At 36.5% G+C, this 27,155-nt stretch overlaps 1 protein-coding gene across 5 annotated transcripts; it reads right to left on the reverse strand.

Annotated features, from left to right (window-relative positions):
* Positions 1 to 333: 333 nt before the first annotated feature.
* MDM2 (MDM2 proto-oncogene) lies at positions 334 to 25,763 on the reverse strand. Of its 5 annotated transcripts, XM_020888745.2 has the most exons (12): positions 25,498 to 25,587; positions 24,925 to 25,171; positions 24,702 to 24,786; positions 21,971 to 22,045; positions 19,686 to 19,819; positions 17,796 to 17,845; positions 15,066 to 15,133; positions 14,835 to 14,931; positions 10,843 to 11,003; positions 7,477 to 7,632; positions 6,391 to 6,468; positions 334 to 4,242 (listed from the first exon to the last, which is right to left on the reverse strand). In XM_020888745.2, exons 3-12 carry the CDS (start codon positions 24,780 to 24,782, stop codon positions 3,667 to 3,669), a joined length of 1,476 nt encoding a protein of 491 aa, XP_020744404.1. In that variant the 5' UTR covers positions 24,783 to 24,786; positions 24,925 to 25,171; positions 25,498 to 25,587; the 3' UTR covers positions 334 to 3,666. The 5 variants fall into 5 exon arrangements, with proteins under 5 accessions (XP_020744404.1, XP_020744405.1, XP_070310724.1 ...); XM_020888746.2 differs by lacking the exon at positions 24,925 to 25,171 and having other exon boundaries at positions 25,480 to 25,763; XM_070454623.1 differs by lacking the exon at positions 24,702 to 24,786.
* Between the last annotated feature and the right edge of the window lie 1,392 nt (positions 25,764 to 27,155).

A 27,155-nucleotide genomic window follows, 5' to 3' on the forward strand; every position in this document is an offset into this window, starting at 1 on the left:
CATTTGAAAATGTATAGAATACCACATCACTTTGTTGTATAACAGGAACTAACAACAGTATTATAGGTTTTTATATTTCAAAAAAACCCCAAATAAACAGAAAAAGACTTGTGGTTATCAGGTGGGGAATTGGGGGAGGGGAAATGGATGAAGGCAGTAAAAAGGTACAAACTTCCAGTTGTAAGCACTAAAGATATAATGTACAACATGATAAATGTAATTAACACCGCTGTATGTTCTACATTAAAGAGAATAAACCCTGAGTTCTCATCCCAAGAACATAACTTTTGTCATTGTAATTTATCTATTTAAAATAATGGCTATTCACTGAACTTACTGTAATAATCATTTAATGTTATTAATAAGTCAAATCATTATGCTGTAACATCTTACAGCAGAGTAATGTATTCATTTCAGTTCAGTTGCTCAGTCGTGTCAGACTTTTTGCGACCCCAGAATCACAGCACGCCCGGCCTCCCGGCCCATCACCAGCTCCTGGAGCTTGCACAAACCCATGTCCATCGAGTAGGTGATGCCATCCAGCCATCTCATCCTCTGGCGTCCCCTTCTCCTCCTGCCCCCAATCCTTCCCAGCATTAGGGACTTTTCCAATGAGTCAACTCTTCGCATGAGGTGGCCAAAGTACTGGAGTTTCAGCTTCAACATCAGTCCTTCCAAGGTCCATTATATCCATTATATGGATATATATACATCCATATATCCACTGGACACATATATATCCATTATGTCCATTATATCCCAATAAAACTGGAATAAGAAACTCATTATGGGAAAACTGCTTATAAGAGCCAATAACCACATTTTTTAAATAATTCTTAAGCACTTAGTAGATCTTTTATTTGTAAATCAATAAATACATGTTACATCAAAATATTTAGACAATCTAGACTGCATTAGTAATGCATGTGTATGTTGAATGAAATTATCTGCAACAGTTCGAATGTTTTGTAAATAGCATACTTTCTGACTAATATATCCTGAATGTACAGCTGTCCTTTAGTATCCATAGGGGGTTGGTTCTAAGATTCCCCCCGATCCCTGGGATACCAAAATCTGAAGCAGCTTAAGTCCCTTATATAAAATACTATGGTTAAAAAAAAAAAAAGAACCCACAAGAGCAAAAAAAAAAAAAAAACTGGTTTTGCACATAACTTTTGCAAAAGTTCTTCTCCCCCCATATACTTTTAAATCTCTAGATTATTTATATAACACCTAATATAACACAAATGCTATGTAGTTGAAAGTGTACAACAAATTCAAGTTTTCTTTTTGAAACTTTCTGGAATCTTTTTCCTATTTCCCAACCAAGTTAAAATTCATGGATGTGGAACTCACAGCTACGGAGAAGACTATACAGTGTTCATAATCTTTTTCTCCTCAGAGATCAATCCTACTTAGTCCCAGCTTATGTATTATGAACCCCAAATTAAGCTTTACTCTATCTGAGGAACACTCTGGCTAAAGTACTGATCCATTCAGCCATTACCTACCTATCTACACACAGGTAAGTTGTATATGTGTGTGAAGGGGGGTTATTTTTAAAGTTTAATACCACGCTCTGTAACTGCTGTACAAAACTATCCCTCAGTTCTACCCTAAACTCACAGTTCAGTTGATTTTGTTATCCTCACCCGATTATGTACAACTATCATGTATAGGAGAAAACCACTGGGACCTTGTAAATCAAAGTTACTTTCACTAGTCTGTTGAAGATTTAATATAAATCAAGAAGTTACTCTATAGAGTTTGAGAGTTATTTTAGAATTCTGTTCTGATTCTGTCATTCTTAAAATGATGTATAATTTTTGGACAATTTAGAGAGGTTATGACATCTTCAGCTGGTATAAAAAAAGCCTTCTGTTTATTCTATCCCTGACCATATCAGAGAGACTGGAGAGTGAGTAATGTGTCAGTGCTACTTATGCAGCACCAATGTTTCTTTTATCTAGAAAGAGTGCAGTCAGTCCCTACATACAAACAGGTTCTAAGAGCACATTTGTTAAGTCCAATATGTTCCTTAGTTCAACTGAGTTAGCCTAGGTACCCAAATAACACAACTGGCTACATAGCACTATATTGTAATAGGTTTAGAATACTTTTCACAAATAATACATCAAAAACAACAAAAAAAATAAAATCTTCTTCATCTTACAGAGCAGTACCTTAAGAAACTACAGCAGTAGACCACACTGTTACACTTCAGACGGTACAGAGGGACGGGCAGCAAGTGACCAGGCAAGGAGAGTTACTGACTGGGGGAGGCGGGGTGGGCGCCGGTCGAGCTGAAGGACGGTCAGCAACAGGAGAGAGAAGCAAGCTGCCACTGCGTCCACGCCTGACGCTGACGGCACAGGTTCGGGTTCCCTACTGGACTCAACTCTGTCTACCCTCTTGGAAGAACCACCCAGGGATGTCTGGGTGGCAGCTGCTCTTCCTCCTCATAAAATGACACAGTGACGCTGGAGTGCGTTCTGAATGGCTGCGGCAGCCTTCTCGCTTCGCATGCTGGTCTGCATTTAGCTCCTGGGCCTCAAGAACGGACGGCGCCTCCACACGGAAAAGCCCCATGCCACTTCCTGTGTTGGGAACCGCTTTGGTTCTTCAGCTACTTTTTCCCTCTTGTCAGCCCACTCTCTCAACTGTTTTCACTTTCATGCCCACGGTTACCGCTCAGTACTTTAACTTGGCCATATGAAACTTTAGAGTATTTTATTCATTTTCGTGGTTTAACAGGACTGGTAAAAACAGTGGTCATTATGGGTAAGTATAAAATGAAAAAATAGCCCCAAGTCTTCCTTGACTCCCACCCTCCCACCAAAAAACTAGCTGCTACTGCTGTATAGGGCATATAACCTTTGTAGACACTGAGACACTTATTCACTTTGTAGTGGTGGATGGTTTAGCTGCTAAGTCGTGTATGACTCTTGCAACCCCATGGACTGTGGAGCCTGCCAGGCTCCTCTGTCCATGGGGTTTTCCAGGCACGATTACTGGACTGGGTTGCCACTTCCTTCTCCTCACTTGGGGCTTCTCAGCAGCAACAGCTACATCACCCCAGCTTTAACACTTGCTTCTGGACATCCTAAGCTTTAAATAAAAAAAATACTGTACTACTGTACTCTGCACAGTCGTGTACAGTACACAAAAGCACCAGTCGCAGAGGATGCACGCGTACGGCGACATACAAAAGACTCGTGAACTTAGTGGCTGAGTGTCCAAGTGCTCGTCTGCATCTTTGAAAATTCACAACTTAAAAAAAAAAAGAAGAAGCAAGTTCACAACGTAAAGGTTCCAAATCATCCTATGTAAGAGACTTACGGTATTTTAAGCGTCTCTGAAAGACTACAGAAACGAAGGACTGGAAGCTTTAAGAGTATCTAAAATTTAAATATTAAATCTTTCACAGGAACTTTTTTTGAACTTTTTTTTTACATGAAAGGTACTAAATCCAATCTGAGTTACACTGAGAGCCAAATATAAAATAGCAACAGAACAGGCATTTTCCTAAAAGGAATAATCACTATTGGGAAGAAATCTACATGTAAAGTATTTTCTTGCTTTGATACAGCTAAAAAAATAAAAAATAAATTTCATGTCTAAATTTTCAGGCTTATAATATATAATTCCGTTTTTAAGGGCAGTCAACTAGGGGAAATAAGTTAGCACAATCATTTGGATGGGTTGCCTACACACTGGACAGGGCTTATTCCTTTTTTTTAACTTCTTTGCACATGTAAAGCATGCCATAAGATGTCCTGTTTTGCCATGGACGATGCAACCATTTTTAGGTCGACCCTGGCAAATTACGCAAGGTTCAATGGCATTAAGGGGAAAACTAGACTCCACGCTTTCTTCTTTGTCTTGTGCTTCTTCTCTCTCAAACTCTTTGACATCTTCTTGGCTACTGTAAATGATGCTATTAGAAGTCGATGGCTGAGAATAGTCCTCACTTTCTTGAGAAAGAGAGGCTTGTGTGATTTTATCATCATTTTCTTCAACACATGATTCTCTAGAATCACTGACTGTAGATTTCTTACAGTCAGGGACATCAAAGCCCTCTTCTTCTTGCATCGAGTCTCCTAGTTTGGCTTTCTCAGACATATTCCCTTTATCTTTTCCTTTATCTTCAGGAAGCCAATTTTCACGAAGGGCCCAACATCTGTTGCAATGAGGTGGAAGGGGAGGATTCATTTCATTGCACGAAGTACACTTCCAGTAGTCCTTCAAGGAAACAAGAGCGTTAGCTTCTATAACCCTTCAGTGACCAACCCAGCAATGCTAGCAGCTTGTTCAGTATGTCTAAGGCAAAATGTTCACCATACAACTCAAATTTCAGCATTTCATGTTTTATATACAACAGTAAATCTTCCCTCAAACATCATCTTGGAAATACCTATTTTTTCCAGCCAAACTATGCTGAAAAATTCTAAAATGAAAAACGTATTCACCATGACCTTAACATGTACCTATAAAGTTACAGATACGGTTGGTTCATTTCGAGTGTGTGCTCAGTCGTGTCCGACTCTGCACCCTCATGGACTACCGCCCATCAGGCTCCTCTGTCCATGGGGTTTTCAAGGCAAGAACACTGGAGTGGGTTGCCATTTTCTCTTCCAGGGGATCTTCCCGACCCGGGGACCAACCTCACATCTCCTGCAGTGGCAGGAGCCACCTGGGAACCCCCAAGCAACGGACGTAGTGTGTGTGCTCGGCTGTGGCCAGCTCGCTGCGAGCCCACCGGACTCCTCTGTCCATGGCGTTTTCCGGGCTAGAACACTGGAGCAGGTTGCCATTTCCTACTCCAGGGGAGCTTACCAACCCAGGGACCGAACCCACATCTCGCGCGTCTCCTGCACTGGCAGGCAGATTCTTTACCGCTGCACCACCTCATTCAGTTTAAGCCAAGTGCTTAACTCCACAGAGTGTAAGAGATCTTCTCCGTACAGGCCTATACCCACTCCACTCCCTTAAAAGCTCAAATCTGATACTTTGCCCAGAGTTCACCATATCAATCTAGACAAAACTATTATCCAGTTTGCCATTGATTAAATCCCTTTTAGAAGTTCTATAAAACCAGGGCTCAAATGGGTGTTCCCTAACTTCACCCACAAAGGAAATGCTAAACGTTCTCAGCAATCACCACTAGCTGAACTCTGCCATCCTTGTCACTAGCCAAAATGCATGCCCTTACTCGTCTATCCTCTTCTGGGTTCTCATCTCTGTAACTGCTCACTGCTTCATCTTTATTTCAACTTTATTTCCCCAATCTTTCTACCCATGATGCAATACTGGTAACAACCTCCACATCAAAAGCCTCTTCACTGAACTATCCTCATCTCCCTGCCTTAACAGAGCATTGTTCTTGCTTGAAACACTGGACATGTAAAACCTGCCACAGAGGTCCTGTTTATCTTGCCATGAATAATATAACCATTTTTAAGGTGCCTGACAAATGACATAAGATATTAGCAATAAAGGTCGAGACCAATCATCTTCCCACACTGGTTCTTTCAAGTTGTAAAAGCAGCGCTCTACTAAATGATAAAACCAAAGACAAAGGTCTTGTAATATGGGAGGAAGGAATCAGCAACCCACTCCAATATTCTTACCTAGGAAATCCCATGGACAGAGAAGCCTGGCAGGCTACAGTCCACACAGTCACAAAGAGCTGGACATGACTGAGTACACACACTTCAGGAGTTTGATAAATTAAGACCTATGTCTAAAATATTTAATTCAACCTGACATCAAATGAATCAATCAATTATGTGAATTATTTCCTAATATAGTATAGTATTTTCCTAAAATTTTACAATTTCTCTTTCACTTTAACTGGATAATTAGTAATTGTTACTATCTCAGAAAAGAGAAAAATAAAAGGCAATATTAAAAACAAAAATTAAACAACAATATTTAATTAAAAAAATACACATTCAATACCTCAAGAACTCTGAGGCATAATGTAAATGTTTAAGTCCAAATTTCTTTAATAGAAAATCCTGTCTGTTCTAATACAAATTAATATGAAAATATTTATATTTGGTAAGACTGGCAAAATGTCGGTAAATGTTAGAACTGAATGATAAGTATAAAGGAGATACACTGTACTATTCTCTATGTTATATATACTCAAAATCTTCCATAATACAGTTCTTTAAAAGTTCAAATTCCAGCACACACAAAAAAACTAAGAAGAGTAGCAAAAGATTCCAATCCAATAAAAGAACAAAAATACTTCAAAAGTCATTAAAACTTCACAATTTAAGTTTATAAAAGTTATGTCAAGAGGTAGAAGACTAGATATATTTTTTTAAATCTTGATCTCAAAGCTATTTTTTGATTCCTTGAAAAAAATAAATGTATACTTACAGCTAAGGAAATTTCAGGATCTTCCTCAAAAGAATCTGTATCACTCTCGCCTGCCTGATACACAGTAACTCGATATACCTAAAACAAACAAAACAACATTAGCATCGATTCACCACCTTTCTTCTTCAACCAGTAAGACCTGTCAGTGTAAGTCCTAAACAAACAATATGTACTACAGTTGTCCCTCTGTATCTGTGGGAAGACTGGTTCCAGGACCCTCTGAGGATACCTAAATCTGCAGACACCTAAGTCCTTTGTGTAAGACTGCACAGTATTTGCATACTACCTATGCACATCCTCCTCTATAATATAATCATTTCTAGATTGTTTATAATACTTAATACAATGTAAGTATTATATAAAAAGTTGTAAATGCAACATGAATGCTATGTAAAGTTGATGGGTCACAGCAAATTCAAGTTTTGCATTTTGAAACTTTCTGGAAATCTTTTTTTTAACTTGAATATTTCCAAGCTGCACTTGGTTGAATCTGCAGATGTGGAACCTGTGGTCCAACTGTGCTATATATGAGAAATCTGAGACAAAGGTCACATGGAATGAGTGAATACAAAGGGAGAGAAATAAGAGGACAATAAAATCCTCACCCACTACCACAGAAAGTCAACACAGAGGATGTTTAAAATGAATCAAGTAAAAACTTCAATACAAGCAGTTTTGTTTTATAAATATGCAAGTATTAAGTAACAGTGAAACAGCTAGAAATGTTCAAGCTGGTCATTTCTAGGAAACAGATCTGGTGGTAGTATGTGACTTTAATTGCATGCTTTATTTTTATAAAAAGTAAATTAACAGTGAAAAAAGGAGAAATGGATTAATTTTAAAACGAGCAGACTATTATAATGCTCATTAAGGCCTACTGATTTCTTGACACTGTATTTTTAAAAATATAAATAAGACAACAAGGAATTACAAAGCCTCAAGTCCATAAACCAATATTCTAGTTTGAATAAATCAAGAGTCAAAAATTGTGATGTGAAATCTGATAACATTATTTCAATCTCAGTTAATGAATATGGAACATATATAAGAATTTTAGAATATAATCAGAGAAAAGAAACAGACTACCTCATCATCTTCATCTGAGAGTTCTTGTCCTTCTTCACTAAGGCTATAATCTTCTGAATCAAGAGACTCAACTTCAAATTCTACACTGAATTGATCTGAAACTGAATCCTGATCCAACCAATCACCTGAATGTTCACTTACACCAGCATCCAGATCCTAGAATCAGGGGCAAGAAAAAGATGACTTAATGGACATTACCTGTAACAGCTTCTTAACTCATCCTCTGTGCACCTAATTTCCCCTCAGTCCCATTCTACACATGGACACTAGGTTAAGCTTCTGAGTTACGACTAGATAAGTATTTTCTCTGTTCAAAATTCCATTTAAGAAAAAGGCCAAATTCCCTTGGCATTCAAGGTACATACAGTAACATCTATATTAACATTTTCATATTTTCTCCAACTAAACACACTGCTTCCCCTTCACTAAATATGAAAAATTAGCCAGATTCAGATTGTTTTCTAGACCAAACTTCAACTTCCACACAAGTCCTCCCTAACTGGAATGACTTGAGTTTTCAAATCCTGCTCCTCCTTTTTTGCCGAAGGCTTTGTCAATACTGTAACTAAAAAAACACTCCCACCTTTAATAACTCATATATTATTTTCACACACAAATTATACAAAACATAATTTTGCATGCACATTTATCTGAATTACACATACTTTAAGAGTTAAGACAAATTCTATTCATCTTTATATCTTGATGCTAGTAGTTATAACACATACAATAATTATGATTTATATTTAATGAACTTTGAGAATTTCTTTGGAAGAGCTTTCATATATAATTTTTAAAATTTATTTTAAAAATTTTGTATCTGCTCATGTGATTCCTATTTTAAAATTCTGATTAACAGTATAAGAAACTAAGACCTTCAGTCCTGCAATATTTGCCATCAGTGGAAGGGTAGAACATACATAAAGCAGAAGCTAGAAACAGAAAAAGTACTTTGGTCTAGTAGTCAGGATACATACATTCTTATTTTAGATTTGTCATTAAGTGCTTTTAAGCTTAGACACATTCAGTTTGTAAACGCCACAACGATTTCATCCATGAAACATGAGTTTGGATTAAATGATCACTAATATTTAATCATTTATAAAAACAAGGTATATTATTTTATAACCACTAAGGTCAAAAGACTAAAATATTTTAAACCATGTTAGGAAAATAGTAAAAGTAACATTGGAATTGCAGTTCTAACTCTTAAAAAAAAAAGGGAGGGGGTCCTCTATTAACAATCACACTAAAATCTTAAGTCAAATCAGAATACACTAACTATCCATCCTTTCACAGAAAAAGTTGGCCCATGCTTACCTAAGGGGTTCTATGAAGAAAGCAAAATTTAAGGTAGTTTTCAAAAGTTTCACCTGATGTTCATAAAACAAAAACCTAGAAACTTTTAATCTCTGTATTTAAACAGCATCAGACAGCCTTGATCTGGAAAAATATCAAAATCTGTTTTTTTGAATTTTGGTTATTAGTTATGTGATCTAAAGTTATTTGAAACCCCAAGTCTTAGTTTTCCCATCTATAAATGGAGTCTGAGGTTGCTCAGGTGACAAAATATGGTATTTGCCTAGTATAGAGCCTAGAATATAGCCCTTAGTTCCAATATATTGAACTCAAAAGAAAGAAAAGATGGGAAGCAAAGGCACTTTCCTTTAGCTCCCTTCACAAACTGATGAATGACAACACCAGACAACCACCTCATGTGAGATGAGCCAAAATGAAGAGGGAAAGAAAAAACATCAACCCAACCAAAAGCTTTCACAACTCGGGACTTCACCTGAAAAACAACACAACTTTATTTTAATAAAGAGGATTTTTAGAAGAGAGCATAGAATAGGACTAACAAAAAAAGTACCCTCTACACTGCTTTGGTTACAAGGCAGTATTCCGGGTAGAATGAACAAAACCTTTTAGTATCACTTACCTAGAATTCTGAAACAACTTTAACAAAGACTGTAAGTTTAAATGGGGCATAGTTATTGTATTAAAACCATCTGTAAGGAATAAAATTATCCAAACATGAAGTTCGTGACACATCAAGTTTAATTTAAGTGAGTGAAGTGAAGTCGCTCAGTCGTGTCAGACTCTTTGTGAACCCATGGACTGTAGCCTACCAGGCTCCTCGGTCTATGGGATTTTCCAGGCATGAATACTCAAGTGGGTTGTCATTTCCTTCTCCAGGGGATCTTCCCAACCCAGGGATTGAACCCGGTCTCCTGCATTGTAAGCAGACGCTTTACCGTCTGAGCTACCAGGGTGGATTCAATTTTTAACTCACACATATTTGCTCTCAAGAATCTATTTCTTCCCTCACAGCATTTATTGACTATTTAAATTATTTGTTTGATTGCTGATGACCTATCTCCCAACAAGGGCAAGGATCATATCTACCTTGACTACTACTGTATCAGTACTGCCAAAAGAAACCTGTCACAGAAAAGACACAAATATCTACCGAATGAAGAACTTGCTCTTGGAGGAGAGCTCATCATGCCATCTAGTGGCCTGTACAAGTAGCAGCTCTACTAAACAGTAAATCTAGAGGGTGCATCTCTATCAATAAAACCCCTGCTTTAGAAGAAAAAAACTCAAAGATAATAAAGTAACAAGAATACATAAAAAGAACATGGTTACTGTCATAATTGGTTCAGTTCTTTACATATTCTATAAAACTATAAAACGATCACTAATATACAGAATGGCCATGAGACATTGCCATATCACAAATAAAGATTCCAATTTTAATTTCATTTTAAAGACAAATGTATAATGACAAGAAAATATTCCATTTGTTAAGTGTTCCTGTTGACAAAAACTTCTTTACAAACCCTCCTTCAGTGGTATCTTAAAAACACTAATGCTGGCTAACACTCTGGAATTATTCTATCAGTAATCAAAAAGTACTGATATTTTCCCATCATCCATGCAATAATATACAAATATTTCATGGTCTTAGTAAATACTTTCCCTGAGGTCTAGATCTACATATGGCAAATGTGAAGATGAGATTACAGCTGAGAGCTGTAGTAAGGTATTTTTACTATAAATACTCGAGACAAAATTGTTTAGAATTCTAAGATTATCTTTGGTGCAGTGGCCCACAAAGATTCTCCAATATGTAGGGTGACATTAGAAACTATTAACATTGGTATGAACTTTAGCAACACACTCCAGTGCAACTCCATTATCTTCCACCTTTTTCGCCAAACCTGGGTTAGGAGTAGGGAAGATTTACAGTTTCATTTGAAAGAAAACAAATTTACCAAGTGTATAGCAGCAATCATACATCATACATGTACATTCTGTCTGAATGCCTATTAGGAATGCCAGAACTAGACTTTAGAGGGTTACCGGATTTGATGGAGTTCCTGTCGATTCACTGCTACTGCTTCTTTCACAACATATCTCCCTTATTACACACAGAGCAAGGCTTTCATCAAAGGAAAGGGAAATATTATCAGATTTGTGGCGCTTTCTCTGTCGGTCACCAGGTAATTCATCTGAATTTTCTTCTAAATATGTAAAGAAAAACAATTAAATTGCTATGCTGTAATTTATTTAAACATTGAGCTGTCTTAAGTTACCTATCTGTACTAAAACTGCTTCAATGAAATTAAACAGAAAAATAATGAATGCTTCAAAAGTCAACACTTCTACTGGATCTGTCCAACTGATGGCAGAACACTACATTTTAAAAAAACTTTCAAAGCTTGTTTCAGAACTTTATCCAGTCACAATTAATTTAATCCATCTAGAGTTTTTACTAACCAGTCTTAGAATTTTTCTGTCAAACTTTAAAAGATTTTGAAATTATTTAATTTACCTAGAAGGTATTCTTAATGTTTCAGTTTCCTTAGTACCCAGTATTTTTAACAGGAATCACAATTAGCAGAACTGGTCCATTTATTATTTATTTGGCCATGTGGCTTATTTATTTATCTACTGGGCCAGGTGACACACACGAACTTAGTTCCTTGACCAGGACTCAAGCCTGTACTTCCCGCAGTGGAAGCTCATAGTCTTCATCACTGGACCACCAACAAAGTCCCTGATCCATTTTATTTTAAATAAGAAATTAACTTAAACTCAGCATGTTACCAAATCTGTCAGGAATATAAATGAGTCCTACCTCATACCAGACATAAAAATAAACTCCAAGTGGATTAAAAAACCAAACACAAAGAGCAAAACCATCCAACTACTTTTATATAAGAATGGGAAGGGCGGGAAAGTATAATGTAACACTACAAAGCCCTCAAGAAAAAGATTATCAAGATTAGGTTATGTTAATTAAAACTCAGTAACAATATAAAATACAATAAATAAAAATGAAAAGGCAATGTCAGATTAAAAAGGAACTGCAATATATATTAGAAAATGGTTAATATCCATTTACACAAAGTCCTCCTGCCAATCAAGTAAAAGACAAAATTTTTAAAAAGTCAAAGGACAGTTCAATTCATAAAATATAAATGACTAATAAACATGAAAAAATGGCTTACGTTCTAGTGATCAAAGAAATGCAAACTGAAATGAGATACCATTTTCCAGCCATGAGAATGACAAAAACCAAAATGAGAAGCAGTCTCAAGAGATTTGGGAGAAAGGACTTTTTATACACTACTGGTAAAAATCCCAAACAGTGTAACATTTTATGGCAGTTTTTCTATTGTAGATAGTATCTGCACAATCATTTAAAAACACATGTGCAAGGGTGCTCACTGCAGCCTTACATGTTAAGTACCTAAGAGGGTTATGAGATTTAATAAAATATAATCCTAATCTGTATGCGTGAAACAGGTACAACCCACACCTATGCTCATTCCATTTCCCTCTCTTAACCTTCCTGGTCAGAAGTAATCTCTTCTTCCTCTGATTTCCCAAAACACACTTATATCCTCTAAGATCACAAGTTTCTGATAGAAGTTCTTAATCATGTTTATACTATTAGAAAAGGTGACCTGGACTGAAAGATGTGGGCTAGAAGGCTAAAACCATACTGTTGATCCATATTTTTTCAAAGTCCAGAATATTTTTTTTAACTCTATTAAAAAATAACCTTTGGGGCCTTTTCTGATTATCAAAGTATTATATTACTTATTGTAGAAATCTCTTGAGAAATAGAAATTTAAAGGTAAATCATCTGTAATATTACTATTGAGATAACTACTATTAACACTTTAGTAATTTTCCAGCTGTCATTTAAAAAATTTATTTCTTCTTAAACATACCTATATCTCACTGTATGTATAATTTGGGATTGTTTTCTAATTTTTTTTTTGGCTGCACTACATGACTTGTAGAATCTCAGTTTCCCAACCAGCGATCCAACCCAGGCCCTAGCAATGAAAGCACCAACTCCTCACCACTAAAACAGAACTGCAGAACCACTAAAAAAGGACCACCAGGAGCTGTTTTCTCTTAAATATTCTTTTACATTATTTTTAATACCTGAGAATATAGTGTCCATAATGTATGTTCATCATAACTGAACTATTTTAGTCCACAAATCTGAGCACTGGGTTCTGTCTGGCACAGTGCTAGGCAGTGGGTGTAAAAGTGAAGTCAGCCATCATCCCTACCACCAGAGGATGTTTACATTCAAACACCAAGGCAACCAAAACACAACCATTTTCACGCTATAATGAGTGTTATCAAGGAAAACAAGTGGGTACCAAGGAAAAGAGTAACAAAAAGGGATCTACTTTTCTGGGTGGTTAGAGGCAGCCTCTCTGACAAAGTAATAATTAAGCAAAAATTTAAAAATGAGGAGTTGGGTCTTACAAGGCTGAGACAGAATTCCTGAAGAAAAAAAACTGGTGCAAGCTGGAAAGAATTTTGACTTGTTTGAGAACCAAACAATCAATGCAGCTGAAACACAGTGAAGGTAGGGGAAAAGGCCAAAAACCAGAATAAAAATAGATCAGGCCTTGCAAGCCAATGTAAAAGTGTGGGTTTTATTTGAAGGTTAATAGCTTCAAAATAGCTAACGGGGATCTGGCATAACACAATCCAGTCTACCTTTTATGATCCCTTTCGGTACTGTGGTAAAGGACAGAAGCAGCAGTAACTAGAAACAAAAACTCAGAAGCTGCTGCAGTGGCCCAGGTAAGAGATGACAATGGTCTGGACTAGAATGATGACATTCTCTGGCATCACGTATGTTTTCAACTATGCATAATGCTTTAATTAATATCTCTACATATAATCTTTGAATTTCTGACTATATCCTTAGGAGAGATTCCTAGAAGTGGAGTTAACCGTGATAATGTTAAGGACCCCAAGCCTTTTTATAATTCATAAAGGTCAATCAATTTATACTAACTGATGTTACCACCGGTGTATTAGTGTCAACAATGTAAGTTAGCAAGAATTTTAAAAAAATATTTTTTTTAAATTATCTTTGCTAATTTGAAAGACCAGAAAAGACATCTTTTTTGCATTTTTTTGTTGTCTATAAAGCTAAATCACTAAAATCTATCCCTCCTCATATTTATTAGTCATTTGTATTTACTATGAAATTTGCAATTTTGATTTTTAATATTTTTCTTACTGATTTTTGGAAACTTTTAATAAAATAAAAATATTAACAGTAGAATTTTAAAAGTGAATTTATGTCAGTATGTTGTAATTTTTACTTTATCTTTTAAACTCATTGAGTATTCATTTTGGCATAATGTACAGATGTAATCTGATTCCCACCCCACCCCACTCCCAGCCCCAAATAACTAACCATTTGTTCTAGTCCTATGTATTTATTAGTAAGACATCCTCTGCACTTTCTGCCCTTCGCCCTCATGTACAAAACTCTACCCTGAGTTTATCTATATAACCTCAGTGATCTGCTAAATTCTTTTTTTTCACTTGAAATACACAGTTTTAGTTATTATGACTTTCACTGGGTAACAGCTTCCTCCCCCTACTCTTTTCTCTGTTAAAAATGCTCTCAGCTATTTTTACCTCATCTTCATTTCTAAGATGCTACTTTCTGTTTTTAAACTCATTGCTATGTTTTATTTATTAGAAATAACAAATACTTTTAACTGTTAAGGTGACTAAGAATGATGTCTAAAACAGTTTTTATCTTTGTCCTCTATTATGCTGACTAGCAGAGAGCCAACTATAAAATACAGGACACAGTAAACTGTGCCTGCTGTAGTCAACCAGAAACATGTTGCTAAGAAAACAATTTTTAAGCCAACTAAATCATATAAAAATAACAACCTCAGAAATTCATTCACATAAACCAAAAAAAGCACAATTTAAGCCTAAACATACTAGTATCAGTAAAAAATGAAAAATGAAAAGCAGTTTGAAAGTGCCAATTAAATATTCATATATACCTGTTTCACTAACTGCTCTCCTTCTAGATGAGGTAGATGGTCTAGAAACCATATCTGAAGATGAAGGTTTCTCTTCCTGCAGCTCTTGCACAAGGTCCTAAGCATTCAAGGGAGAAACAAACAAAAAAACCCACAACTTATAACACCAGGAAGCTAAAAAAACATCGTTTTAAACAACCTTCCCCAATTTTCAAGAAACATCATAGTAGAATGAGTTTGTATCAATATTACCTTTTGATTACTCCCTCCTTCAAGGTGACACCTGTTTTCACTCATAGATGTGCCTGAATCTGATGGTTCTGATAGAAAATAAAAATGAAGAATCACAAACTAGGAAAGGAAGGGCTACTCAGTAGATGCTATCTAGGACAAACTCCTTATACAGTTTAACTTTCAACCAACATTAAACCTGTAGTCTCCCAAGTGCCATCCTGTGCTGGATACTAGAGATGTAAATCGGTAATTCATTTTAATATAGAAGATACGTAAGAATCCTCATAAAGTACAATAAACACACTAAAAGAAGTAAATTAATGGAGAAGATGGGAGTATGGAGTAATGATTATTTGGCAGAGATAAGGCAAGGTCTGAGTGACAAAGAATCAGGAAAGGTTTCCTAATTGAATATGTGGAAATACAACTGGGAAAGGCTATTTCAGACTGAGGGAGCCCTGTGTGAAAAAAGCGTCCAGAAGTGAATCCCCTGTGTTTGCTGCAGAACTAGAGGTACTCATTACTATGGGAATGTAAGCAGGATCATCAAGGATCCTGCATGTCTTGCTAAATAGCACAAAGATATCAACAAGCAGTATGCATGTCACCAACTGCAAATCACTGCATCCTTCTCAGCTAATACTTCCCATTCCTCCCTAAGGCACTGCTGCAGCCACTCACCATTAAAACAGTTTAATCTAAGAAATAAACTTGATCTGCTAGTTCACAGCAAGTATTTTGGACAGTGAGTAATAAGGAACCCCTAAATGGTCACTTTAAGCAGAGGAGTGACAACTCACTCTGCCAAAATAGAAGAGAACAGGGCAGTGAAACCAGTGTTAGCAACTGCAATTACACACAGGAAAAGCATTAAAGCCTAAACTAACACATGGAAAAAAGGCCAATTCCAGAGAAATTAAAAAAGGTAAAAACCAACAGAAACTTGGTGTCTAATACACAAGGCAAGGAAGAAAGGAGTCAAGAAGGATTCCAAGATTCTACCTTGGGTGGATAAATGGGTGGTGTATCATTCACCAAGAGAGAAACTTCAGATGATGAACAGATTTGAATGGGAAAATAACGAACTGAAATGCGTATCTTTCAGGTAGGTAGGTTTAGTTGTATGTGGATGTATAGACCCACAGTGCAAGTCAAAATTTCAGATATGGAATATATACAATCACCAAAGATCATAATCAAATACCCTTCACTATTCCCTTGGAAACATGTCACCTTAACAGTGAAGCCAGGTCTGAGTATTAACATTTTGAAATGATATGCATTATCATTAAAAAGTTTCTCTTTTGTATTATGGGTAAAGGTATATTGATTTTAAGTTGTCCAAATGAATAGGTTACATTTTGTTTTAGTGTAAGAGATGTTATAAAACAGACATAATAAAAGGGAAGTGCTAAGTATAGTAAGGTTGAGAACAATGACAAAGGAGTTCTGAAGTTAATTAGGTAAACTAAAACCTGAAACAAACTCATAATCGAAATAACGTACAGGTTACCATCTCATTAATACAATTTTTCTAGCAATCAACAAAGGTTTATTTAAATGAATGAATACATCAGGGATAATACTTCAGAAAACTGAAAATCCTACAACAGATACTGTAGTTGTTTATTTGCCTTCATTTGATTTCAAAAAGTACTCTGTGAAACAAAATCCCAAGTTACCAGCCTAATAATTACTTCTATTCTAGGATAAGATGGTGATGCCCTTTTCTGGGTCTTAAATCCTAACTTTGGAAGAATAGGTGTTCAATTCAACACATTTACTAGAAGACCTTATTACTAAACACTGTACTATGTGACGCAGATTGCAAACCTGAATAGGACACAAATGAATAAGCAAGTAAGGGTAACAAAGTAATATAACAATAAAATCTAATACGGAACAATAGAGCTCAAAGGGGTGGTCAGTTCATTCTGGAAAGTAAATAAGCCTCTGAGAACAGTTCTTAATTACAGACCAAAAATGGACTTTGAGAAGTCTGTGGTATATTGGAGCCAGCTCCTACCAGCACTCCCTAGCCAAATGTACATTTCTTCCTAACCCCATGTTTGCAGGTCAAACGGTCAAGGTTAAGAGTATTTGTATCATGAAAACCAGTAACCACAAATCAAGGCTCTTTCCCTGGAGACTGGACTGTTAAACATTTACCAGAGTATCACTGTATATGTTTAGGTATATCTTTAAGGAATAAGAACCTAGCACTTTTCATCAGATTATCAACGGGTTATGTAACCCAAATGTAACCAGTTAAGAACTATATCTAAAGGAAGGGAAGTAAAATGGCACTCACCTGAAGAAACTGGTGAACAAAGCTTTGTCTATCATAAAAAACACACAAGAAAAGGGCCCTTCCACTCAAATGGTCCTACCTAGGTAGCTGGATTACTTCCCAAAGTCTTTGAATACATGTTTCAAGGTCAGATCATATGTCTACCATGCAGCATCTTTTGAAATTCTCTACCTTTCAAAACAAATTCTAACCTGACATCCCAAGGTTTAAATTTATGTAATAGGATATAGTGCAAATGTGCACAAGAAACTTAGCATTATGTTATTTGTGTTCATATGTATATCTTCCTGCTAAATTTACCATACCCTGTCTATAATTAAATATACAATTAGAGCAACTTTTAAAGAGAATCACAATTATAAAATGTCTGCACATCCACAAAATGTCTTTAAGATATTTTTATAGTATATGGTTTATGGTATTCAAAATTAACTTACCTTGCTGACTGACTACTACCAAATTTCTGTAGATCATTGTATATATTTTCCTTATAGAGAAAAAAAGATGTACATTTTAAAATAAAAATATATTAAACTGGGCTGAACAGGATTTTTAACTGTATATTAGTATAAACTATCATACTACAACCCAAATTTTAAATTATTACATTCAAGTACTGATAAACTCCTAGACACTAAAAAGCACCAAAATAATTAGTTGCACAATGATTTACATAGAGTCATTTTTAATAATCACTAAGGTCTCCCTAGATCAAAGATTTCTCATCTCCATTTCCTGAAACATGCACTGTTTAGACTTTAGCAAAAGTCCACAAAAACTGGTATGAACACATAAGGCAGGTTAACATTCTTATTTTCAAACAGAAATTATCTAGCTCTGGGCACAGAAGCAGACTGCCTTAAAAAGATAGTAGGTTATGTAAAACCCAATATATAGGAACTTGATTTATAGTTTTGACTTTCATCAACCTTGGATCAATCATCTAATGGATTTTCTTTCTTGATCTGAAAATTAAAAGATGAAACAGTATGCAGTCATTTAATACAGGCTGACTACTAGTCACTGTTCTAGAAATTAGGGAAAACAAAGAAGGAAATAAAAACAAATCTCTGCTCTCCTGGAACATAAGGAAACAATTCACTTATGCCAGTACTCAATGGTACTTCTTTTTTTAAATCAATTAATGATTTTAAAGAACATTTATTGGTCACAAGACATTTCTAATTCTCAAGGTTAAGGGGAAAGTGCCAATCCCAGCTAATTGTTTTCATCCTTGGGACTAATAATATAGCACCTTAAACTCACAAAAACCAATATTCCTATTCATATCTCATTCCCAAGTCAGTAGTTTCACAAGTGTTTAACCTTAACACATTAGACTTCAAGTCAAAAATGATTTTAAATCTGTACTTTCAGTATCAGAAATTACAGCTCCAAACATTATCAAAATTTAATATAGTGCAAATTTATCAAGTTATTTATTTTATAAAATTAAAGCTTATATGCCAAGACCAAGTATAAAATAAAATATTAAACATAAATGGCTTGTCAGTGGAAAGATGCTTACATTAGCTTTCTCTCTCTCTCTCATCATAATAATGAATATATATTTTTAAGTGTGAAGTTGTTTTAAAGTAATAAATATCCCAACTTATCTTTTTATCTATAATATTATTGAGCCTTAAATACTAGAAGCTAGTTAAATGTTTCAGGTGAAAAGTATTCATCCCATTAATTAAGACACTGCAAAGAGACTAACTGTCCTAAATCAAATGAAAGGAATTTCAAATGTAAAGTAAGAATGACTGAAAAAAGGGTCTTCAATTTCCAGGAGAACAATTCTAGAAATGTTACCTGGGTTAAATGCAGCTGATTAAGGGTCACAATGTTATATGACAAAGAAAAAGATCTCCAAAGTAACTAGAGCTCAAATTTAAGCCTTTAACCACAAGATAACATAAAGATTGTCTTTGGAAATGATTACAAGAATATTTTTTTAATATGCAGTAACTTGTAGCTAATACTTAAATGCTTTCCATGTGCCAAACACTATTTTTTTTTTTTAACACACTGCTTCCTTATAACCTCTAGGATATTTATATCATTCCTACTTCATATTCAGGGAAAACTTAAGGCTTAACCCAATGTGCCTAATTTAACTGTTAGTAAATGACTGAGCTAGGTCTTAAACCCAAGCCTGTAAAATTCCAGAACTCAGGTTCTCAAACAATATGCTGTAATACTAAGAAATTAAATTTCAGTTATCTTTTATGCATATTCTAACTATTTTCTCTGACAAAATGGTGTGAAGATGGAGGTGAACTGAAACGTCTGCCCAGTTGGCATTTTATAGACAAAAGACTTACCTGTGCTCCTTCACAGAGAAGCTTGGCACTCCAAACAAATCCCCTAGAAGATCATTTGAACAATACACAATATGTTGTTGTTTTTCATCATATAATCGTTTAGCCATGATATACTGGCCAAGATAAAATATAACCTGAAATAGAAATATGATTTCTGAGCATTAAAGAAAATTAAATGTTAGTTTCAAATACACTCAGTAACATCTCATTTATCTGAAGAGGGTTAAACAACCAACAACCACATCAATAACCACATCTAAACAACAACCATCCTATACTCTTAAAAAAGCAAAGAGCTGATTTTATATGTTCTCCTTTTAATTTGAGGGAAGTAGAAACACTGTTTCTGATTTACTTAAACTTTAAAAGGTGTCTCTGGCCAGGGGTGGGGGAGGGCAGACTTCTCCTTTGCCCAGACATCTAGGTATTACTTATTTGGAAGAAAGTAAAAGGCAGCAAAATGCAAAACCAATGATAACAATAAAAAGCTGCAGAATCAAAAACATGAATTAAAATATAGCAGTGACCTGGAGTCATTTACTAAATAGTGCTGGATACCATACACCTTAATAACCTGAGGTCATCACAGATGAGGAAGACAAGATAATGACCAATTAATTATATCTACGTAACAGCTGGGGAGAACTCAATGCAGGAACTAAGCCCTCAAAGATACCAGTGTAATGTATACAGTAAGTGACCAAATAATGACCCTGAATCATACATATATGGTTAAATATTTTACAGTTTACAATGTACTTTTAGGAGTACTTTCTCTTTCTTCTGATATTTCATAAATCATATGAGAAGTAAAGAAACTGACCAGGTCTTCTGACTCTTAGTCCAGTGTTTCTTTCTTTCTACTACTCCATACCAGGTTTCATTACTCTGCCACATACCAAAGAACAAAGATTCTACAACTGGAAACTGTGTCAGACAACATATACATCACTCTACATGGTCTAACATAAGCATTTTAAGTCTTGATCATGGTCTTGATCAATTTTCTCCTTATTTCTAAAGTCATATCTTTTTGTTTCCTTAACTGATTATATAATAACATCAGATCAGACCCAAGTTAACATCCCTAAAAACATCATTTACCTTGATACTTCCCTGCAAGCATCATCTATAGACTCAATTGGCTACGCAGCTTTCAAACTTTAAGGAATATTTCTATGTGACTGTGGATCAGAAATGGTAGACAGTGAGAAAGGAAGAAGGAAGACAACCTAGACTCATTCTACCAAACATCTTGTAAGAAAATTTCTGGTGTGGCTAAAAATGAAAAGGATCTGAAATCTCTTCTTGCCCACTATCCTGATATAGATAAGGTACTTCAGTATTTTAAAGTAATCTGAGCCCCATAAACTGTGAGAGATGGGGAAGAGACACATTTCATTCACATCAAATTTTGCCCAACACAGCCCGATCTCTCAGTGAAAAGCATGCTTCTGTGCACAAATTCAAAGCTAGAGAACAACACATTGAAATCTATCTATTAAATAGAATGCATGTTCACAAATCAGCTCACCTCTATCCCAGAAAGATCAGTATACTGTACTCATGTATCTCTAGTGCAGAAGTTCTTAACCTGGGATCCATGGATGCCCAAAAAGTCCTTGGATAGAATTCAGGGGGTCCATTAATTTGGGTGGGAAAAAAACTGTCTATCTATATTCTCACTGCCTTTTAACTGAAATTTAGCTTTTCCTTCAATTATGAATACAGGCAACAAATCACAAAGTATTATTAATAACTGTGATTTTGTCACCAATAAAAAAAATCACAAGCATTTCTCATATCATACTATGCTTGATGTAAACATCTCAAAATACCAATTATGCTTACAACTTCCAAATTAATTTATTAGATCTGTTGCTGAATTAAAGTGTTCACAAAAAAGCATGTATCACAAACTTGTTTACTATTTTGTTAACTATATTTTAATGTAATTTTCCCACTGTAATCCTATATATTTTATTTCATCCATTTAAAAACATGATTCTGAGAAAGAATTACCAGTCTGAAAAGACTTTACACTAGTGCATCAAGTGGGTTAACAGCACAAAAAGGCAAAAAACTCCTATAGAGCTTCCCCTTGTCTGAGGTTCCCAGCTAAGAAATGAAATTCGAGTATAAACTGAATTTTCAGCTTCAAATTCCAGTCCAAATGAGCAAAATACTTAATATTACTGCTTACTGAAAATCCCTCTATATGGCCAATTCCTTACCATGGCTGTATGCAACCAGGAAGACTTTTTTTTAAAACTTGTTCAGCATACCTCTTTCATAGTATAAGTGTCCTTCTGTGCGCCAACAGACTTCAACAACTTCAAAAGCAATGGCTTCGGTCTAACCTATAAAGAACAAAGAGTTGCTATTATACTTTTAAATCATTCCAGAACCATAAGACCTGCAGGAAACTCATCCATAAAGAATTTCAATAAGGGTAGCAAACACAATGTCTAGCAACCTCACAAGGTTAGACCCCAAAAAGTCAGTCATAATGTCTTCACTAAATGTTAACAGACTATGCAAACTGAATACCATGGACTGTGTTTGGGGAGAAAAATACTGGCACGGAATTATTATGCAAGTAATCAGAGGACCCTCAAGCATTATCAGCTGTGATCAACATTCACACCAAGGCAGTGAAACTTACTCTTTTCCTTCCAGCTATTTCTATCATCTGCTTACTACCTTACAAGCTCAACTGTAAACTGAATACTCAAACGAGCTTACTGTAAGCTAAATTACAAAATCTGAGAGAAAAAAATAAATCTAATTTACACTGAGTCCCTTTACCAACCTTTCCTTTCTGCAGATTAGGTTTGTGAAGGTTAGGGAACTTTAACCAAGCTGACAAGGATAATTAAGAGCAGATCTGAATACTACAACTCACAACCCTCAATGGCAAGCCAGCGTTTTCCTCCTACTATAGTATCAGGCTGACTTTTAGCTGGCCATGTTCCACGTATCTACTTAACAAGCATTTTTTGAGCTTCTGCCATGCACCAGACAGTACTGGATATTGCACAAACACAAAAATGACCAACACAATGAACAACCTGTATTGAAAGAGCCAGCCAACTAGATGAAAGGGTCAACTTTTTTCTTTAAAGAGCCAGACAGTAAATATTCTAAAGCTTTTCTCACCAGACAGTATGACTCAGAAGCATAAATAATATGCAACCAATGCATGTGGATGCATGTCAATAAAACTATTCACAAAATTAGGCAGCAGACCAAATTTGGCTCATAGCCTGTAGTTTGCTGCCTCTGATCCAGAGGCTTTGCAAGTTGTATTGAGAAAATAACCGGCAAGGGGGCAGGGATGTAATGTGTTTTTGTTCTTTCTCCCTATCTGTTGCTATATTAGAATCTTCAAGATCTTCACAGCTACACAACCAGCCTACAGGCTGGTGCTTCTGCACCTCCCTTCAGTCTACTCCAGTCCTATCTAACTCTGAAATCTGACAGCAACCCAGTTTGGGATCCAATTCTCAAAACTAGATTAAAAAAATTGCCTGTTTCCTGCTAATCAACAGAACATTATTTAATAACAGAAAAATTTTAAATACACAATAAATGTAGTATTGAATCGTTAATTGTTCTCATCATGAGTTTTTTCCCCCACGTGCTTACATCATGAGCTTTATTTTCAAGTTATTTAAAGAATCAATTCTCCCAGAGAACATAGTTGTTTTTCTAAAATTTTGTTATATTAATTTCAAACTATACAAAACAATGCAAAATGAAACATCTGCAATGAAAAGCCATAAGCTTTTTTGCTTATTTTATTTTCATTTATTTTTATTAGTTGGAGGCTAATGACTTTACAAGCCATAAGCTTTTTAAGACTTAAAAGACATGCATTAATAAGAAAATTATTATAAAAATACCATTCTTTAATCTTACATAAATAAAATTCTAGATGAGAAAAGAAAAAGCACTAGAAGAAAATACAGCAATATATTTGCATCATTTTGGGAGGGAAGAGTTCGTCCAAGGCATGACACGAAATTCAAATGTCAGCAGAAATCAAATTTTACTTAAAGACCACATAAGCAAAGTTAGTTTTAACACTTATAAATGATAAAAACCAAATAACTTGAAACAGAGAACAGCTACAAATTAAGAAAAACCATTAAGCCTAAAAGAAAAGTATACAGATAAGACCAAGCAAATTCCAAAAGACACAAATTCAACAAATGACAAGATGCCCAACCTCACCAAAGATTAGGGAAATACAAATTTAAACAATACAATTCCTTTGTCAAAACAATGGCAAAATAATAAAGTGATAATACTCAGTTTTGGCAGAGAGAGATATCACTTGCCTTAAAATATATAAACAAAGTGCTATTTGTAATACTCAAGAACTAAAAGCAATGTAAAAAAACTCTCACTAAAGGCATAAATTTTTTAAATGGTATACAAACACTGTGGATTTACCACAGTTAAAGAACAATTCTAGATTTTATTTATTGACACGTTATTTGCCCAATATATATACATAAAATCCTATTTTAGCAAAATAAACTGAACAACATAATTAAAACTCACATGTACACATATATATGTGGATATGTACATACAAAAAGATCTAAAAAGTAAATGTGATCAAAAGACCAGAATTTTCAGTTTTTACTTTATATTTTTCTGTAATGTCTAAAATCTTTACAACAAGCATGAATTATTTCTGTGACTTTCAGAAACCATTTAAAAGTTAAATATTGACAGGTCAAATAGAAAATCAGTCACATAAACCGTAACTTCACCATCCATAGTTAAGATAATGAAACTTTTAAATTGTTTGGTAAAAAGCTAAAAATAAATAATGATGCTTACAATTAATTTCTGCTCCACAGTTACAGCTGAGTGGCAGAATTTAAGCTATGGACTACAATTTCACTTAAAAGAGCCAGGCTATAATAAGAGTCTATGGAATTTAGCAGATCACCTCATAAAATAACTTTTTGTTAAAGTTACACTGGGGACAAAAATACCAACCAGGGTCTCTTGTTCCGAAGCTGGAATCTGTGAGGTGCTTACAGCACCCTCAGTAGACACAGACATGTTGGTATTGCACATTTGCCTAAGAGTAGGAAAAAAAACACACGATAAAAACTTGAAATAATAAAACACCTGTTAAAAAAAGAAGACAAAAATCATATAGAAATGAGACAAATAACGCCTTTACTATAAGTAAAGCCGTTAGCAAGTGGGTCCTTACCTGGATCAGCATAAAGTAAGTGCTATACGTAAGGTGACTACAGGTTCTCTCTCCCAAACAGCCAGAGAATACAGCTGGGAAAAGGCATGGTTTAACTAGCCCCGGCTGGAGACAAGTCAGGGCTTAGCTCCTTCTACTGCAGACTCGGAACGTGTCCGAACTTGACCAGCCCATCAGGAAAAGCTGAGTCAACCTACCCACAGAACCAGTCCAATCTTGCCCAGACTCAGCGCCTAGGTAATAGAAGCTACCGAACAGACACCTGTCATTACTACGACTCCGGGTCAAGAAGCTGCCCGCAGCCCGGCAGCTGCCCCCGCACACATGACCTTTACCCCGGAGGCCCTCGGAGCCCCCTCCCAAACCCCCCGCCCGCTCGGAGCGCGGCCCTAAGACCCCGCCCTCCTCCCGGGCGGCGACAGTCTCGCCTGCTTCCCACAAAACCTCTACAAACCCACGTGCCCCGCGCCCCCCACCACGAAACCTAAAGGCTGCGCGCGGGGCGGAGAGCGAGCCGGGAGACCCAAGTCCCAGAACAAACCCCGAAATACCCACGCGCTTCCACGCCGGTACCTGATGCTCACTAACTGGGGTTTTCCGCGACTGCAGTCGGAGTTGGAAGGGTCCCCCGAAGCTCCCCAGTTTCCGTTACCGGGCACGCGGAAGCCCGACGCCCCGGGCCTCGGCGACCATTCCACTCGCAGGGCCCTGGCTGGCGGGGCGCTCGAACGCAGTAGATCCAGAGAAAAAAAGAGGCTCCTGGCGGTGAAAACGGCAGGACCTCGGTGAGAGGGGTGAGGGCTACCCCTCAGACTAGGTTTTTTGCTCCATTTTCCTTTCAGTCACACCGGGCCGCATAGGCCCCCAAACCTGCCGAGCTGGCCGAGGTGCGCCGGATGCGCGCCCCCTGCCGTCCGAGGACCCCCGCGCCGGAAGCCGCGGCCCATCCGGGCTTTTGAGCGCGCGCGCGCGCGCCAAGGCCCCGCCGCCTCCGCCCAGTAGGGGCGGGGCTGGACCCGGCGGCCTCCGCGAAGGGGGCGGTTTGGGAGCACGCGAGAGGCTTCCAGAGCGAGGAAAAGGTACTGGGCGCGCGCGAACGCACCAGATCGCGAGTGCCCAGTGAGTGGAGGCGACCTCTGGTCCTTCCCGCCAACGCCTAAACGTTTGGGCGCCAAACTTGGGACTTCTTTATTCCTTGGTTGTTTTTGTATTTCGTGTGTTTACACTTCCAGACCGCGATGGAAACTCAGGCAGATGCGTATCTAAGTGCCGCTACCAAAAGAGAAACCAAAATTAACAGCTGTGCGATGTATTAAGCCCGCACTACCTGCTGCTGGAGTTGTATACAAATGAGTTATTTCAAGGCTTGTTTTTTAAAAGTATGATTAAAAATAGCACAGTTTGGGCTTGTTGAGGGATGCATACAGTATTTTAGTTGGAGGAATAAAAGACTGGTGGTTAGCATTCAGACGAACGGGGGTAGAGAATGGTTACGCCTTAGGCTTTTAGAGTGGGTTTATTTTGTCTATATATGAATATATTCATTCCCATTAAAAAATATCTTTATTTATTCGGCATTCAGGACTGAAAGAGTCACCTACTTTGCCCCTTTTGGCACATAGGCATGGCCGTCTCAGAAATGAGCCAGGACGTGAGAACTGAGTTGACTCAACCCTAAAAGTAAAGAACAGCTTCTTCTTCGCCCAGGAGGCGATTAGTTGCTTGTGAACAAAGAAGTTTCTGATAAAGTCATAACTTTCCCTTCTCCCACCCTCTAACCTACTAGAAAGTAATCTTTTTTAAACATAGTGGTCACTAAATTCATTTAATCTAATTGCTAACATGATCTTCAGGGAGTTATTCGGGCTTTGTAAAGAACTCATCTTTATCAAATAAAATATAGTGAAGTTTCTGGTTGTAAAAGTGTGTGCTTGACAAAGGATAACAGAAAATCTCAAGCAATGAAGAAAACAGCATAAAAAGATAAATTATGCAATTTGTTAACGCCAAGTGAAGGAACAAGTGTGTGCTCTGAGTTGAAAAACAGGATTGCTCAGTGAATACTAGGAAGTGCACAAAGGCTTCAGAGACCTTCAGATATATCTTATGCTTTGAAGGGTGATATATTTAAGACAGGAGAATATTCCAGGCACAAGAAAAATATTCAAAAAGCCCAAAAGTGAAAATATAAAGGGCTGTTTCGGAAACAACAAGTTTGTCTTGCATAAAAA

Source organism: Odocoileus virginianus, chromosome 24, assembly GCF_023699985.2.
Source record: "Odocoileus virginianus isolate 20LAN1187 ecotype Illinois chromosome 24, Ovbor_1.2, whole genome shotgun sequence".
NCBI lineage: Eukaryota > Metazoa > Chordata > Mammalia > Artiodactyla > Cervidae > Odocoileus > Odocoileus virginianus.

Excerpts from the sequence above, each read along its gene's own strand:
- MDM2 (XM_020888746.2), bottom strand. The coding sequence starts at position 24,782 with ATGTGCAATACCAACATGTCTGTGTCTACTGAGGGTGCTGTAAGCACC. Across the intron at positions 14,932-15,065 it reads AAGGAGGGAGTAATCAAAAG|GACCTTGTGCAAGAGCTGCA; the intron begins GTAATATTGATA and ends TTGAATGCTTAG. Across the intron at positions 7,633-10,842 it reads CAGGAACTCCATCAAATCCG|GATCTGGATGCTGGTGTAAG; the intron begins GTAACCCTCTAA and ends CCCTGATTCTAG.